This window comes from Diplotaxodon limnothrissa, linkage group LG8 (genome assembly GCF_057381915.1).
Source record: "Diplotaxodon limnothrissa isolate DT_005_m linkage group LG8, D_limnothrissa_male_GT1.1, whole genome shotgun sequence".
Lineage (NCBI taxonomy): Eukaryota > Metazoa > Chordata > Actinopteri > Cichliformes > Cichlidae > Diplotaxodon > Diplotaxodon limnothrissa.
The window spans coordinates 5,592,004-5,609,012 of NC_140603.1; the positions used below are offsets into that span (position 1 = coordinate 5,592,004).

The 17,009-nt window shown below is 39.7% G+C and overlaps 1 protein-coding gene and 1 non-coding gene across 2 annotated transcripts; one reads left to right on the plus strand and one right to left on the minus strand.

Moving 5' to 3' along the window:
• Positions 1-3,489: 3,489 nt before the first annotated feature.
• Positions 3,490-3,562, minus strand: trnar-ccu (transfer RNA arginine (anticodon CCU)). Its single transcript has one exon. It is a non-coding gene; the product is annotated as a tRNA-Arg (tRNA).
• Positions 3,563-3,891: 329 nt separating this feature from the next.
• Positions 3,892-15,195, plus strand: wdr45b (WD repeat domain 45B). Its single transcript, XM_085360351.1, has 10 exons — positions 3,892-4,078; positions 5,119-5,193; positions 6,514-6,615; positions 7,104-7,191; positions 7,464-7,558; positions 7,830-8,020; positions 8,128-8,213; positions 10,694-10,795; positions 10,927-11,048; positions 13,109-15,195. Exons 1-10 carry the CDS (start codon positions 4,012-4,014, stop codon positions 13,213-13,215), a joined length of 1,035 nt encoding a protein of 344 aa, XP_085216477.1. The 5' UTR covers positions 3,892-4,011; the 3' UTR covers positions 13,216-15,195.
• The last annotated feature ends 1,814 nt before the right edge of the window (positions 15,196-17,009 follow it).

Here is a 17,009-nt window from a genome sequence, read left to right on the forward strand (position 1 = left end):
GTGTCAATTGCATTCAGAGACCAGTTGATCAAATCCAAATCCATAATTCCTCTTTTAGGTTTTAGAGAACAGACTGTGAGAGAGTGTTCCAGGGAAAAGTAATACAAAAAAAACCACGAGACCAGACAAGGACATAAAAGGCTAAGCAGGGAAGCTAAAGGAGAGGAGGAGAGGAGAAAAAGTGCGACAGCCTTTGCTGAGAGCCAAAGACGAATGTCTTATGATAACAGTCATAAATTAGCATTACTACTATTTGTAAATAAAACATTTTAATATGTGACTAGCTAGCTATCAACTTTACCATGTTTGTTGCATTTATGAAATTAGAAAACCTAAATAATTACAATTATTTAACAGAATTTGGAAATGGCAGAATAAAATAGCTATTAGCAAATTCAGGATTACTAAACTAACTTGGTTTTAAGCATTTAGAACATTTTAGAGAATGTAAAGGATTGCTGGCAAAAATAATAAAATTAAAATTTTAAGATTTCTATGTCCATATGGGACCACTGCACTGGAATAATTGCTCTTTGGTATTTTTTTTTATTTTTTATCTTATGTTACCTAGAAGTCAGTGCAGTGATAAATCATCAAAAATGCCAAATTAAAAGAAGGTGGTATATCTAGATATTTCAAAGGTGAGTATAAGTGACCCTAATCTAATAAACAAGATAAAAGAGAATCATATTCCACACATGGCTTCCACGGGAGTTGTGAAGAAAACTAAGCTGGCTACGGTAACTCGATAGACACGACCAGAGCGTCAGGTTTACATGTAAAGTCAATGTAAAAGCAGATTTGCGTCGCGAAAACGCAAAAACGCTTGAAACGCGCGTCACAGCAGTGCGTCTGGCGCGTTTGACTCGCGAATAAAACCACGCGCCTCAGTTTTTGTGTTGCATTTTGTGCATACGCGGGTATCGCGTCTACCGCTCGAGTTGGAAAAATCTGAACTCCAGCGTCAATTCGCGCCGCGACAACCCATCAGGAGCCTGGTGATGTGGCTCTGACCTAGGTCAAAGGTGCAGATCCAGCCAAAGCCCTTCATACTTCATTCAGTATGGAGGAAAGGCTAATCAACCACCCGGAGCTGTATGACACCAGCTGCTTTCTGTACCGAGACAGGAATATAAAGGACGAGCTTGGAGGAAGATATGTGAAGAGATCGGGCAACCTGGTAAGTTCATTCATTTGTCTTTAGAAATTTTTCACTGAGCCGGGGAAGCCGCACAAAAGCTAGCAAGCCACCGCTATTTTCCCACTGATGTACAAATGCTGTTCTGCTCTTATGCATGTTGTCATATAGGAATATATTTTGTTTATTAATAAACAGCACACAGTGGTCCCGCTGTTCACCCGTCACTGCTTCGCTTTTTCGCTGATTTTTTTTTGCACAGTACAGCATTGCATTCTGCAGCCTGATTGACAAATCTCCTCCATGTCGTGTCTCCTGCGCTTGCCAAATTTATCATGTTTGGTTTTGATAACCATCACGTCCAATAGAAAAAACAGCACAAAAACACCCATAACTATGACCTTCATTCGGAAATAGACACCTGCACCGCGAGGGAAAAAGGCGCACGAAAGTGGTGGGCAGATGAAGACAAAATGCGGCATAATAATACTTTTACGTTTTGCAATCGACAAAGGTTTGCACTTTGAGAATCAACTTGTGAGAACTGTGACTAATGTTCGTGTGTGTGTGGAAAAAAGTGTATAAAGTGCGTGGCCAGGGGCTAGTTATTCTGAGAACCCCTGCTGCAATAAAGGAGGGACCACTGTATATACTTTCTCTATGATTATTGTATTCAACCTGTTAACATTTAATACTGTATTGATAGAACCAACTGATTCTGCAGCAGAGCATCCCCTGTCCCTGAGCTCCTGCTGCTGCACCCACAGGTATGTACAGCAAGCACTGATAGCTCTTTACTCTGTGGGATTGCCTGTGATCACCTTTACTAAATATCTACAACCAATCTGATTAGATCCTGGTTTTTTTTGGTTTTTTTCAATGTTGAAAATGAAAATCTAGTAGCAGCCTTCTCATTTCTTTGTGTTTTGTGCTGTTTTACAGGCCCACAGAGGAGGACAGCTCTGAGGCGGATGAGGGACGGGTCCCAGGACGGTCCATCGGTGGTGGAGCTGGCCATCCTGGTGTCCCTGAAGAGTCCACACCAGTCTCCAATGGAGCATTTCCTCCTCAGCCTTGTTCCTGCTCTGGAGAGCAGCTGGTCCTTTTTATTCCTGTCTCTCTGTAAATACTTATATTTTATATATTTATGTTTAATGATTTTCTGTTTGAGAATTTTAATATTATTTCAAATAAATTTTTATAATGACTGATGTCTCAGTTCTACTACACAGCAAATGTTGGCACACGACTTTATTTCATTTTATACTAATGACAAAATATACTAATACAGTGGGATGCAAAAAGTTTGGGCAACCTTGTTAATAGACATTATTTTCCTGTATAAATCGTTGGTTGTTACAATAAAACAATGTCAATCAGGTAGGAATGAAGTAAGACATTAATAGAAATAAAGAGTTGTATGTTGACATGTAGACCTTTCCTTGCTTAAATCATTGTTAATATTTTTGAAAAATTAACCCGTGATAAGACAGCTTATCATGATACAATATGCTAGATAGAACCACATAGCTAAAAGTGAACCAAACTGTTCACAATTTTATCTAGCTCTCAGTTTTAAGAAAGGCTGGTGACCCCTGTTATAGAGTCTGACAGCTGCGGGGATTATATACAAATATTCAACTATACCAGAATTAAACCAGGTCTAAATAAACAAAAAGGAGTGAGTATCACTACAAAGATTAACCCACAATGGTCCTCATACCACAGTTTGATATCAGGAAACACCGAGAGCATACACTGATATGACACCACAGCCATGCTATCATTGCAAACACTGATAACAGCATAAATCGAATTAAATCGGGACTTGATGAGTCTAGTATCACTAGAAATATTATAAACAGTCGTCTCCATACCACAGTTTGCTATCAGTAAACTCCGATGGCATTCACTGATAGCATACCACATCCATGTTAGCAGTGTATAAACAATAGTTTAGCATTTATTAGCACAAGTATCAATAAAGGACTGCCATACCGTGCAGATGGACAGGCGCTCTGCAGCTGCAGCTCCTGGAGCAAATGCTGTCATTTAGGGCGTCTGGCGCGTTTTTGTTCACGTACTATCAACGCCGATAGTACGTGAACAAAAACGCGCCCTAAATGACAGCATGTGAACATAACTGAACACTGATGACGTTTTATTTTTGCTGTATTTATATATTCATGTTTCACTTCGAGAACTGCCACATTAGGCTATGTAATGCTACAGTTCCCTATTAAATAAAGATGAGCGACCCTCCAGGATTCCGCTGATCATAAACCAGCAGTTGTGTTGGTCTAAATTTCAAGTTTTCTACCAAGTCTTACTAAATTCATTTTAAAATACATCACCCCAGATGGGACTCGAACCCACAATCCCTGGCTTAGGAGGCCAGTGCCTTATCCATTAGGCCACTGGGGCTATATCGGCGGTAGGTTGTTATATGATTTCTAATACAATATTTTAATGCACTATCGTGACGATAAATACAGATTAAACCGTGGTGCTTGGTATATATTACGTATAACTGTAGGGCAATAGAATGGGATGGGATTACATATTGATGGACTTTCCCTTGGATCTTAAAAACGCGTTTATTAGTTAAGTCGGAAAGCAACATTTAGTAAAAACGAAGTTTTTGCAATTATTTCAGCATTTGCTCTCGTCTCTTGAATGCGCTAGCGGATGGTGCAAACCCTCTTTGATCTCCCGACTGGTGACAGCGCTTCCTGAGAAGGAACCAGCCTCGTTTGTTTTCCTCCTCCCTATTCAGCACAGTCAGGAGGAATGGTAGCCAGTTAGCTTCTCAGACAGCAGCTGTTGGATTAACTTGTTACCGCTGTTTGGCATTCGGTTGTTCTGTCACAATAATGAATTTACTGCCTTCAAATCCGCACGGGAATGGACTCCTCTATGCTGGATTTAACCAGGATCATGGTATGAAGCGTCGTGGTGGGGGGTTTGTCCTCCCAAACGTGATTTGGGAGCATCGTTGATGCTAATCTATCACTACTGAGCCAGCGTCTTCAAATATAAAACCTAAAATAACAACTGCAGTTTTTCACGTTCACATATTGTAGTCCATTGTGAAAATATGGCTACGTGCTCTCTCTTCTTGAAACATTAACTTTAAGCGCTCAACGTTAATACTAGCTTAGGCTAACCTATCCGAAAAATAGTTAGCGTTTTTGTTTTCAGCTAACCAGTTATCGAGTCTTAATTAGAAACTAGAAAAATTGGTACAGACATGATAAAAAATGGTCGAATTCTATAACGAGGAAATTAACTAACTGATTTGTATTTAAACTTAGCACAAATGCTAATATAAGCTAAGTTTTTATCGCACTAGTCATTACTGTGACCACAACGGGTGTCAGCAAGTGTTAGCTAAGCAATGCTAACAGCTCCCTTCGGTAAATGAACGTTAAACCGACATTAATGCACCTTAATTGCATAATTTTATGTTAGCTTTCCCGGTGATCAGTTTTTCGTTATGACTGTCCATTTTCTAAAATACAGATAACATGTTGTTCATTTGTAGTTTACGTTAAATCGACATTTTCCTAGCTCCCCACCCACCAACGTTTACACAGGCCGTAAAGTTGGAGTGTGATTCTATCATAACCTTTTGTTAAAGTTACTCGTCAGCCACATTTGTGAAGATTGAAGTTAACTTATTGTTACTACACTATGGGGCCATGGCACTAAACGTCACTGTCGTCGTTGTCAACATATGATGCGGCAGTTTCATATGAATTCCAGAAGAGATCCAAACACTTTCTATATAAGGGCTGCACTTGTCTATGCATCTCATTCTTCCCAGTGTCCTCATGTAGTGCGTTCTCATTACTGTAAATCTTGAGATGACCTGATATTGTAAAGTCATTTACGAGAACCACATTGTATGGCAACAACAGTGGATTAACCTTGTGTTCATCTTGTGATTTCTGCTGTTTGACCTCGGTGTCTCTCTACAGGATGCTTTGCCTGCGGTATGGAGAATGGATTTCGTGTGTACAACACGGATCCTCTCAAAGAGAAGGAGAAACAAGGTAACATGACTGCAAAGATTGGTCATATTTTTTGTTGGTAGGGATTTTACGCCTCAGACTTTGTAAATACTATTTTCTACAGTCACTGGTTTGCTCACATACTAGATAATGGATTAGAAGAAGCAGTGTGGAAATATTAAACCATTTTAAAAAGAAGTCAGTGACAGGAAAACAGTCTTTGAAAAGAAATTCCACAAGAATTCCTTGATTTAGTTTAATTTGAAGAGGACAAATATAATAAAAATGGACTAACACTAACAATGGGCATACTTGTCTGTTCACGTGAATGGATAAGCACCCATACTTTGTTAGAAATATTAAAAAGTATCATACTTATATATGAGTATAAGTGCTGCCTTTCCAGTAAAATCCTCTACCATCATGGGCTGCAGCTGGTGACAGTAGCCCCCCTTCAGTTTTTGCAGTTCTTGATGGACATTCCTTGTGAAAGTGGATTGTCGGCTGCAGTCAAAGACTGTGGAGTTGGAGTCTATCTGATTGCAAGACTCAAGACAGTTGAGTGAAAATGAGGACCACCAAAAAAGCACCCTGAAAAGCCTGGATAGGAAGGACAGGAACTGGCTGTCTAGCAGCAAGTGACCCTAAAATAAGAGTGAGGGCATTGTCCAGTATCAGAGTACACTTGGGGAGCCTTCTTTATAGCTGGGTAACACACCCTACTAAAGTCCATGTGTGGGGAAACCCAGAGATCTTTACATACAGCTGTCTGCATGAGAAGGCACATTGAGTGATGATATATTTTTACTTTACAGTTTGATTTAAATAATTTTCTTAGTACATAATAAATCATAAGATATGCTTTATCACAGAAGTTGGTAATTTCCTGTGTTACAGCAGTAAAAACAACACAAAAAAGCCAAACAATGTATAGCTCAATAAAATAGAGTAAGAGAAAAACAGTATCTGAGTGAAAGTCTTATATTATTAAATCGAATGTAAACGATGAATACCATACAGTGTAGAGTTCAGTGATTTAAAACAAAGGCAAAATAATTGTTAGAACTTGGCGGATGCTGCTCACAGGAAGTCAGTGTTGTAACTGCATTGCAAGTCCTGAAACATGGGGACATTTCACCCAGCACATGGCTAAGACAGCATGTGACCAAGCACATGACCTGCACTTCTTTAAACTCAAATTTAACTGCTTTAGGTCTGCAGTCTCTCCTTTCTCTGAGCTAACCCACAGTTAAGAGACTGCAAGCAGTGCAGTTTTTTGTTTGTTTTTTTCTTTTTACCTACTACTGTCACTTACTGTATTTTACAGTATTTTACATTACTGCCCATTAATGTCATTTTCAGAATTCCTCGAGGGTGGGGTTGGCCACGTGGAGATGCTGTTCAGGTGTAACTATTTAGCACTAGTGGGAGGAGGCAAGAAACCCAAGTACCCAACTAACAAAGGTATGTTTTGTCAGCTTTGTTTGCTTTACTGTCAATACTGGATTTAAATCAGTCCTGTAATCTGACAAATGATCACTTTTAGATATTAAGAAAGATTCTTTTTTTTTCTGTCATACACAGTGAGAATCTCACCTGTTTGCTATTTGTACTAAAAGCCACAGATTATAAATGCATACATTCACCTGTCCACTCTGCAGCTTTTGTTCCAAAGGGTGTTAACTATGGATTTCAGTGGGATGTTGCTGTTAGTACTTAAAGTAATGTTTTGAGAAATTACAATGGAAAAGAAGCAAAACACATATCAGTTTGGTGGGATATCTCCAGGTCCAAGGCAGATAACCCTTTGTTTTACTTTTCCACCATACTTTCACATTTTGCACAGTATGACTAAGGTCTGTTAAATGCTGTATATGTTGCAACACTAAAATGCCACTTCCTGTAGAACATGCAGTATGTTTTATATATGTGACGGCTTTTTTGTTCTCCAGTGATGATCTGGGATGACCTGAAGAAGAAGACTGTCATTGAGATTGAGTTCTCAACAGAAGTAAAAGCAGTGAAACTTCGACGTGACAGGTAGCTCAGTTATTATTGCAGCAGTTTCTAATGATTTTGTTTCTCTTTTTTGTATTCTGATCTTTTTGTTTGCTGATAGCGTGGTTGTTTTTATTCACACTCCATTTTAAAAAAAGAGTAAATGAATAAAATAAAGGATCTTAACATCAGTGAGACAGGCTGATAAAGATTTAAATCCAAAAAATGAACTCTTAAATTTTGTTTTTCCTTTTTTTTGGCATTACTTAATAGTTTACATTTTTGCTTGTGTGTCGGTTGTCCCTGGTTCTTAGGATTGTGGTGGTCCTTGACTCAATGATCAAAGTGTTCACCTTTACCCACAACCCACATCAGCTACATGTGTTTGAGACCTGCTACAATCCCAAAGGTCAGTTTACCCTTTGAATAAAACTGTGACTTGCTCAAGCTATTAAACCATGCTGATTCTTTGGAAACGTATTAATCACCAAAACTGTAGTCCCAAATGTTCTACTGCTCTGGTCAAAAGAATAAGTGAAAAAAAAACTGAGCTCAGTGGCTAAAAATGTTCCTTTTGTTTAAGAGCAACAAATCTTTTTTTTTTTTTTTTGTGGAAGTACTGTTCTTCAGGTGTGTGACATTTTCAACACTTGCTCGCTTTCTCTCCTTGTCCTCCTCAGGTCTGTGTGTGCTGTGTCCGAACAGCAACAACTCTCTGTTGGCCTTTCCTGGGACGCATTCAGGCCACGTACAGATTGTGGACCTTGCCAACACAGAGAAGCCTCCAGTTGACATCCCTGCCCATGAGGGGGCACTGTGCTGCATAGCGCTCAACCTTCAGGGCACAAGAATAGCTACTGCATCAGAGAAAGTACGGACTTTAGAAAATTAAGTAAAGTAGTAGTAAAGGGACACTCCTTCAGTTGTGTATTTTGCTGTATTTCTTACTAACCTGTGTTCTGTGTTATATTTCCACAGGGGACACTCATTAGAATTTTTGACACATCTGCAGGTCAGCTCATACAGGAGCTAAGACGAGGCTCACAGGCAGCTAACATTTACTGGTAAGTGCTTAGCACAATGCTAACAGCATGAGAAACATGTCAAAATGATTAAATAATAAGTTAGCAAGCTAGCTCTGTCAATGTGGAGGGCTAGTTGCTCTACTCTGAGTTCCTGTTGAATGGCTGAACGTCTTACCCTATCTTTAAGTCAAAGACCAGCCACCCTTCAGAGAAAGCTAATATTTGCTGCTTGTATCAACAGTCTCATTCTGTGTGTAGGAACATAGACTAACCAATAAATCGACAACTTTGATTTTATGCTCAGCTTTTTGTTTATCACAGCGGACCACTACAATCTGTCTTTCAATCTCCCACTTCCCTCACTCGTGAACAAGGCGCCAAGATACTTAAGTCCTCCACAGGCAGCCGCTTGTCCTTGGCCCAGACAGGGCACTCCACCCTTTTTTGGCTGAGAACCATAACCTCAGATTTGGAAGTGTTAATTTTCCTTCCTGTCGCTTTACACTCTCCTGTGAACCGCCGTAGTGCTAGCTGGAGGTTAGCTCGAGGCTTAGAGAACCATGTCATCTGTAAAATGTAGAGATGTGATACTGAGCCCACTAAAGTTGTCTGCAACCTGGCTATGCTAGAAATTCTGTCCATAAAAATTATGAAAAGAATCAGAGAAAAAAGGCAGCTCTTGTCGAGGTCCAGCCACCCGCTGGGAATAAGTCCAGCTTGGACTTAACAATGTGGACCAAGCCTTCATTGTAACTGTACAGTTATTCAATTCAATTCAATAAAACTTTATTGATCCTGAAGGTTGACCCCGAAGGAAATTGGGCTAAGGCTGCCGACCTTTGCCAGCGCCGACTTACCCTTCTGACCATACATACATTACACAAACATCACATGGGGAAGACAGGTCAGAGAGGTATAACAATGGAAAATGCACCACATGAGGAAAGATAAGGAGAAAAAAAATAACTCCCCCCAGACTGAGCTCCAACAGGGCTCAGTTTGAGAACAGAAAAAAAGACACCTCTGCACATAGCACATGAAAAAACTCTTAATACACCAAAGAAACACATGACAAGCAACAGGGGTGGGTAAAGGGTTAGAGACAGCCGAATTAGACAGTACATCCGGGCCTGCAGCCTGTGCGCTGGTCTCCTTGATCCACCGTCAGCATCGGAAGGGAATAAGCGTCGAAGGCGTTTGGAAAGGGAGGGGGGATGAGTGTGTGCATATCAGTGTATATGTATGTGTGCGTGTCCAGAGTTCAGCTGAGACAGTGTCCTTCGCCCTGCTAGGCTAAGTAAACAGTCTTCCAGCCAACCCAGGTGGCCTTGCATGGAATGGGAAGGAACAGACTCAACACAGTCGTTATCAGAGTGTTGTTGTTCAGCTCCAGGCTTGAGACCGCCGCTGGCGCCGAGAGGGTCTCCGCATGAAGTGATGATGGTTTTTACTTTAGTGCGAACAACTCATATGAATTTCAGAGCTGTTCTAACAGTCCAACACTGGTCTCTCAATCTCCCGTTGGAGAGCCGCGAGCTTTCTATGATGTTATCCAAACTTACGTTCCGTGATGTTGTCGTTCTTTTTGCTCAAAGAGCAGGTTCTGAGAACTCACGACCGCAGTGCACTTCCCCAAGATGTGATCGAATTTGCGCTCAAAGGTGTTATTCGAGCTAGACCCTCCAGATGTAATCCAGTTTTTCACTCAGAGGTCTTGTTCTGAGTATTCACGGCAGCCGTGCGTTCTCCAAGATCTTCTCCGTGCTGCACTCAATGAGCCCATTTTGAGAAACTCACGCCTCTTCCCATCATTTCAATCCCAGCGGGCAGCCTTGTGGGGTTTGAACAGCCGGTTCCGCTTCCTTAATTCTTCGATAAGCCTGGGCCAAGCCAGCTCCGATCCGCCAGAACCCTGTTATCATGGTTCCGAATAGGTAGATATCTTCAGCAGTCAGCCTCACCCGAGCCCAGACTTCTCGTTGAGAAGGGGTGTCAATTGAGCCGAGCCGAGGTACCCATCACTGCCTGTTGCCTTTTAATGAATGCAGCTCCAGACTGGAACGCAGCTCCTGTTCAAGAGACTGGTTCTAGGGTCCTAGCTTGAGTTGAACACTGAATATTATCTAGCCAGTGCCTTTCACCCTGACACACTGCCTCAAGTTCCTTTCCCACCAAAAGGTGAGGTTCCTTGTCCTAGCCCAGCCTCTATAGCCAGGGATTGGACTGAACAGGGCACCTGACAATATGCAGAATGGGCAGTATGGTCCCTCCTGCTGGTGATGAGTCTACAGGAGGGATTCCCATATAATTTGGTCTTAGGAAGAAATCAGGGTATGGGCTGTACTGTTTTGAAAGCTTTAACTATATCTTTCAGTGCCTGTCTAGCAAAGCTTTAATGGAATGTACTTACTGTGTCGCACACTCATTAATAGAGCAACCAGTTTGCAGGTTTTACTTTGTCCCTCTGTGTATCTGAGTCACTGAAAGTGTGTTATTTTCTTGGTCTACTGTCTTTTCAGCATTAATTTTAATCAGGACGCGTCCCTCATCTGTGTGTCCAGTGACCATGGCACAGTGCACATATTTGCTGCAGAGGACCCAAAAAGGAACAAACAGTCAAGGTTGGTCTTTGCTTAAGTGTTTCTTTTTTCTGAACTTGGATGATGAGAAGAATCTGTTGCGTAGTAATTAAATCCGATGCAGTGTTATAAACATAAAGCCTAAAACACCCTGTTTATCTTTGTCTCTGCAGCTTGGCCTCAGCCAGCTTCCTGCCTAAATATTTCAGCTCTAAGTGGAGCTTCTCCAAGTTCCAGGTCCCCTCAGGCTCTCCCTGTGTGTGTGCCTTTGGAACAGAGCCCAATGCCGTCATAGGTAGGTTCCAGACACATGTGATATTTTCTGTAATGTCCAACTCATCGTCTGATCATGTAACAGTGTTTGACAGTTGCAGACGAGGACAGAATTATTACCCCAACCTGTTAAACAGAGTGAATGCTTTCTAACAGCTTTTCCAAACACCCTAGTTTGATTTGGATGTTTGCATTTTTCTACTTTGCACACAGAAACAAGAATATTCAGTTTTGCTCCTGACTGCTTCAGGTTTTCTTTCAAAATCTTCACATATCCTTTTTTCTTCATGATTCCTTCTACCTTGTTAGATTCCCAGTTCCAGATGCACTGAAGCATCCCCAATACCTCCACCGTGTTTCACTCTGTGGGGCAGTGCTCCATAGGTTAGATGCCTCTTCCTTGTTTCTCCAAACATAAGCAGCGTCTCTGTGGCCACAAAGCTCTAGTTTAATATCATCTGACCAGCAGAATGGGGAGGGATGGCACTGATTTTAGTCTGTTTTACACAGCAACTCTGGATGGCTATAACAAAATATCGTCTTAAAATGTATTTTTATTGTAGCTAGCTTATTGTCTCTCTATATCTTTCTTTTAAAAACATTTTAGTTTATGTTCTGGACTTCTCTCTTTTCCTCCTCACACTCAGCTCCAGACACGTTAACATTTCCTCATAGATTGTAGTTCCACAAATGACTTCAGCTCTAAGCGTTTCAGCTAAGGCTCAAGTGCTGCTCTCATTAAAAAACAGCTTGATTACACACATGTTGTTTCATGGCTTAATCCATGGACGAAAAACTTGCTTTAAGTGTTTGGTTCTTTTATCTTCAACTGTCAAAACAAAGCCCATAGCATCATAATGGATATTCAGGGTGCCCTGAAGATCATGGTTCCACAAGAACAGCTGAAGACTCTGCCTCAGTTCTACTTTTGGAAATTCTAGGACCCATATGTCAGCCTGCAGTCTAAAAGTGAAGTGCTATACTGGGTTTATTTACTAATATACGATGAAATCTGTGCTATATGATTGGTGGGGCTGATCGTTCAAGACTCTGTATGTGAGGAATAAGATGAACAAAAATGGGTGTCTTGGACAGTTTGCTATGATTTTATTTCATGTTGTGTCCTAATTGCCTAAACCTGATGTTGCATTTGAGAGAGCTCATTAGATCACAACAAACGTTTGAATTTATTGGTCTTTTCTCACTCTTGTGAGATTGACTTGTATGGGCACAAAGCGCACAATCAGTCACTGAGTTTTAGTTGTACTGCTGCTTCTCTGGCTCTCTTCCATGGTGTGTCTTTGTCCCGTCTTCCTTCCTTCACCCCAAGCTGGTCATGGTAGATGGCCGCACCTCCATGAGCCTGGTTTTTCTGGAGGTTTCTTCCTGTTTAAAGGGAGTTTTTCCTTCCCACTGTTGGCAAAGCGCTCGCTAATAGGGGGTCATATGATCGTTGGGGTTTTCTCTGCTTCCTCTGTATTATTGTAGAGTCTTTACATAACATAAGTTATAGATGCTGTCATTTTACACATTTTAGTTTTGCCTATTTTTGCCTCTTTTCCACTAGAACCCACTCAACTCTGTTCTGCTTGTTTGTAGCTTTCAATTACAATTGAACACCACCTTGAGTCGTTATGGCAAGGCAGACTATTTTCTTCATTGCCAGGTTTAAAAGTGGCAGGTTTGATTCTTGTGATGGAGGCACTCTCATGACTCATTCAGTGACATCACTACTAGGTACCTGGTAAGGTGCTACCACCTAATGGAAAACCCTAAAAGCCAAGTAGAGTCAAGTAAATAGGCCTTTGTGAATTTGGTACCCATCAGCTATTCACCTTCTCTTCCTGGAAACTAGCTAGTGCCTGATTCACTGAGGAGCAGTGTTTGGTCATGTCTGACTTTTGTTGTGATTTGGCGCTATATAAATAAAATTGAATTGAATAGTCTGTCAATCATGAAAAAGCAATATTTTGTAATTTTTATAACTTCCTAATCTGATGTAGTACCATGTGGTGAATTCTGTGTGTGGTATTGGTACAAACACTCATTTTTAATTTTTTTCTCCTTCTCCTCAATTTATAGCTATTTGTGCTGATGGCAGCTACTACAAGTTTCTGTTCAACCAAAAAGGAGAGTGTTCCAGAGATGTGTATGCCCAGTTCCTGGAGATGACCGATGAGAAAATATGACCTTTGACCTCTCTTCAGACTTCCTATTAAACAACCTGTTTTGTTTTTCTCTACAGTCTTTTTATTTTCAAGGCAGTTAGAGAAGTTTTTTGTTTCACTTCTCGCTATCTTGACAGACTCTGTAAAAAGAGCATTAAATGAAGGGAGAACAAGGAAAAAGAAAAAAGGAATTTTTTGGGGTGGGAGGGGGCCTCTATGGAAAGGTGGTTGGCTGGAGGTATGAACAGTGATTCAGATTTCATCGACCTGCACTGAGGGACACGGACGATTTCCTCCTAAACAAAACACAAGGGGAATATAAAAGACAAAGTTATTTTTTGAAAGGACAACTTGCCGCTTTTTAAGACGTCTTCCGAGGAATTTACAAAGGATGGATATTTTTAATCACACAGATGATTCTGATAGTTAGAATGAGAATTTAGAGATTTTTGTCAACTAACACCACCTGACCTAACAATAGGGAGTGCCTCTGAAACTGGAGAGAATCTGTATGTGTGCACATATTGTTGTCTCATATATATCAAGTATTTGTGTATACTAGTGTACCATACTAAGCGTTTAAAAGCAGGATCAGAATGAAGATGACTGTTTTTCTTCACTTTGGTCTTAATTATCTGCAGAAACATCTACAGCCCCAAACAGAATGCCACCTTAGTATTACTAAATTTTCTTGTAGACATTGTATATACACAACCTGCCAGACAGAACTTCTACTCACAAACTGTACAGAATAGTAGCAAAAGAAATCACTCGTCCTTGACATTGTGCAATACATAATTTCCTTAATTATTATTTTTTGTTTTGTTTTGCAGATTTTTTTTATATTTGCCTGATCAACACAGCTTAAAGAATTTGGCATATTTGTAAATAGTTATCTACCTTCTTGTTGAGTGAAGAGTGATACATGTCTGTATGGTAAATGTGAAGCTACAGAACACAGCTGGTTAGCTTTAGCTTAGCATAAGGTCTGGATGAAGGTGTCTAAGTCTGTCAATCAGTGCTTTTCAGTTTGTTTAAACAAAAGGGTAAAAATAACACATTTTGTCACTGTTACTTACACCACTTTGGTTAGTAGTAGTAGTTTTGTTGCCATAGGAACATATTGACATGTCAGCTTTGTTGACTGATTGTAGCAAACGACATGACATTTTTTTAATGGCACTAATTTTTCACAAATGGAAAGAAGGAAAATTATTGGTTGTTATTAAAAGAGTTTAAAAGAGTTTCCCGGGCACTAAAGGTAAAAACAAAAGTTCCAGCAAAATTGATACTTTCTCAGTTGGTTTGGCCCACATTTTGCACTTTGACAATAAATACATTTAGTTCTTGTTACAAACTCAAAAAGAGGATGACAGAAGACTAGTTGACTGTAATTTCTCTATATAGAAACTAGCAGAGTTTTTCCTGTTTAAACTTATGCTAATTTAAGGTAACTGGCTTCTAGTCTTAGCATCCCATTTACCCGATAGATAATGAAGCCTTGGCATTCAAGTGACTCAGCATTATCTCCACATTTTGATTATTTATTTATTTATTTAATTTGTTCAGTTTGTGAAAGCAAAGTCCTTTTTCTTTTCTTTTTTTTCAAAGTGGGAGTTCAGTGAAAAGAGTAATACTCTTAAGTCTGTACGGTGAATCAAAAGCTTTGGCTGGTAGCAGTTTAGCTAAGTAAAGCAGAAAGAGTGGAAATAATTAGCACAGCTTTGTTGAAAAGTAAAACAAGTCACTAACCAGCCCTTCTAATAAACACCTTCTAGTTCAGTAATTGAGGTCATGAAACAACTTTAAGTGTTCAAATAGAAAATTTATTTTTGCATGTGTATAATATAAAAAAGAAAAAGCTAACTAGCTGCTAGCCTTAGTTTTCTGTTTACCTCTAGAATATTCAAATCTTTTTGCAAAAAATCCACATTTACCAAAATGCTGAAATGTTAAAAGTGAATGTTGAGTGAATGTTTCTGCCACAACAGGGAGCTTAATAGCCAAACAAATATATTTCCTTAATAAATAACAAAAAAAAGTTTGCTAGCAGCAGCTGAGATCAACTGTAACATTTAAAATTTGCTTTAAGAATGCACTTGTATTCAATATTCAGCCCAGTATGATTAATCAGAAATGTCCCTAAAGATCACCACGTTATTTTTGGTAAAAGTAACTTCACCTCTTCACTCTGAAGCTAATTCAGCTAATGCAAAGTGAAGTGCTGTGTTGTTTGTTGGGCCATAAATTCAAATTCAAATTTTATTTGTCACGTACACAGTCATACACAGTACGATATGTAGTGAAATGCTTGGACAACTGCTCGTGACCTAAAGAAAACAAAAAAGGAAAAGGCTATGAATAAGATAGGAAATAAATATGAAAAATTAAAAAGGGTAAATTTAACTAGGAAGGAATAAAATATAAATTAAGGTTAAAAATGAAATAACTGTACAACACAAATTAGAATGAAGGGTAAGATCTCACTCGGCCAGCTCGGATCCGGAGTTAAAAACTTCGAATTGTGAGTACATTGTATACCAATAGAAACAAGAGTGTCACTGTCATACCTAATGTACCCAATGGTGATGATTTTGCCGATTTAGAAACGCTGAAAACTAACTTAAAAAACAAAGATAAAGAAAAAGTGGTCGGAGCAGTCGTGACGGCAGCCGACCTCACCGGCGCCATCTTTCATTCATAAATGGGACATCTCAGTGTGGATCCAACTCGGTTGAACTTGTATAAGCCACGCTGTTAATGGGTGCTGTTTCCCCCCCTCTCTCTCCATTTGTCAGCTGCTTGACAACATTTTGTTGATTCATTGCAAAATTTACATCACGTGTGTCCCTTTTTGGGTCGCATTGTACTTTTGTAGGTGTAACGCTGAATATACACGGGACTTGGCGGGTACTGACTACAGGAGGGATGCTGCACAAACTGAAAAGCCAACCTGCTTCTTACACACGCAGAATGATTGTAAAACCTGCATTTAAATTTGTGAATAAAATTTTTAAAATTTTTCAGTTATAATAATGTGCTGTTTCATGCCTACTGTGACGTGGAAACCACATGTAACACACTGAATCTGTGTAACTGTTGACTGTCTTACTGCTGTTTTTAATCACATCAGCACTGGCCCTGCAGCTAACTAATATTTTAAGGATACATTTGGTAACAAGATCAGCATTTTGGGCACAAAATTTACTAAAAAGTGTGCGAATTGGAAAGTCATAGAAGTATGGATACATTTTAAAAATTGTGTAACTTGAAGCTTTGAATAATGGCCAGAGCAGAGGTTGCACTACAAAGGCAACTTTGTGTCAAACTAATCCCTATAGTATGATAAAGTTAAGTATTTAAATTGCCTGGCAACATGACCTGGAGCTACACCACTGAATCTGCCATTTTTTATTTCACTTCTGGAGCAATAACTTCTTACAGTTATGTCCTGCTAAAGCTACTGCAGCCATGTTTCTCATAAACAAATGGAAGCTTTAACTACACATGAAGTAATCATTTACAGTTGGCATCAAGTGTGTGTTGCTGCATGCTGATTGGCACGGTTACCCCTAAAAACAGGGAAGTCTTCAGTGTTTCATTTCAACTAAGATGTTTTATTGATAATGCATTTGTCAAAACAAAAACAATAGTTCCAAATAAATATTTGTGTCGTTCAGTTGAGTTCACTGCTTTTCACTGAGAGCTATCATAGCAGCAACCGCTGCTATGGTCCTGGCTCAACTGCAGTGAATGCCCCCACTTTCTTAGCCATATATGGTCACACTTTTGGCTCCAGAAAATATAGATCTGGC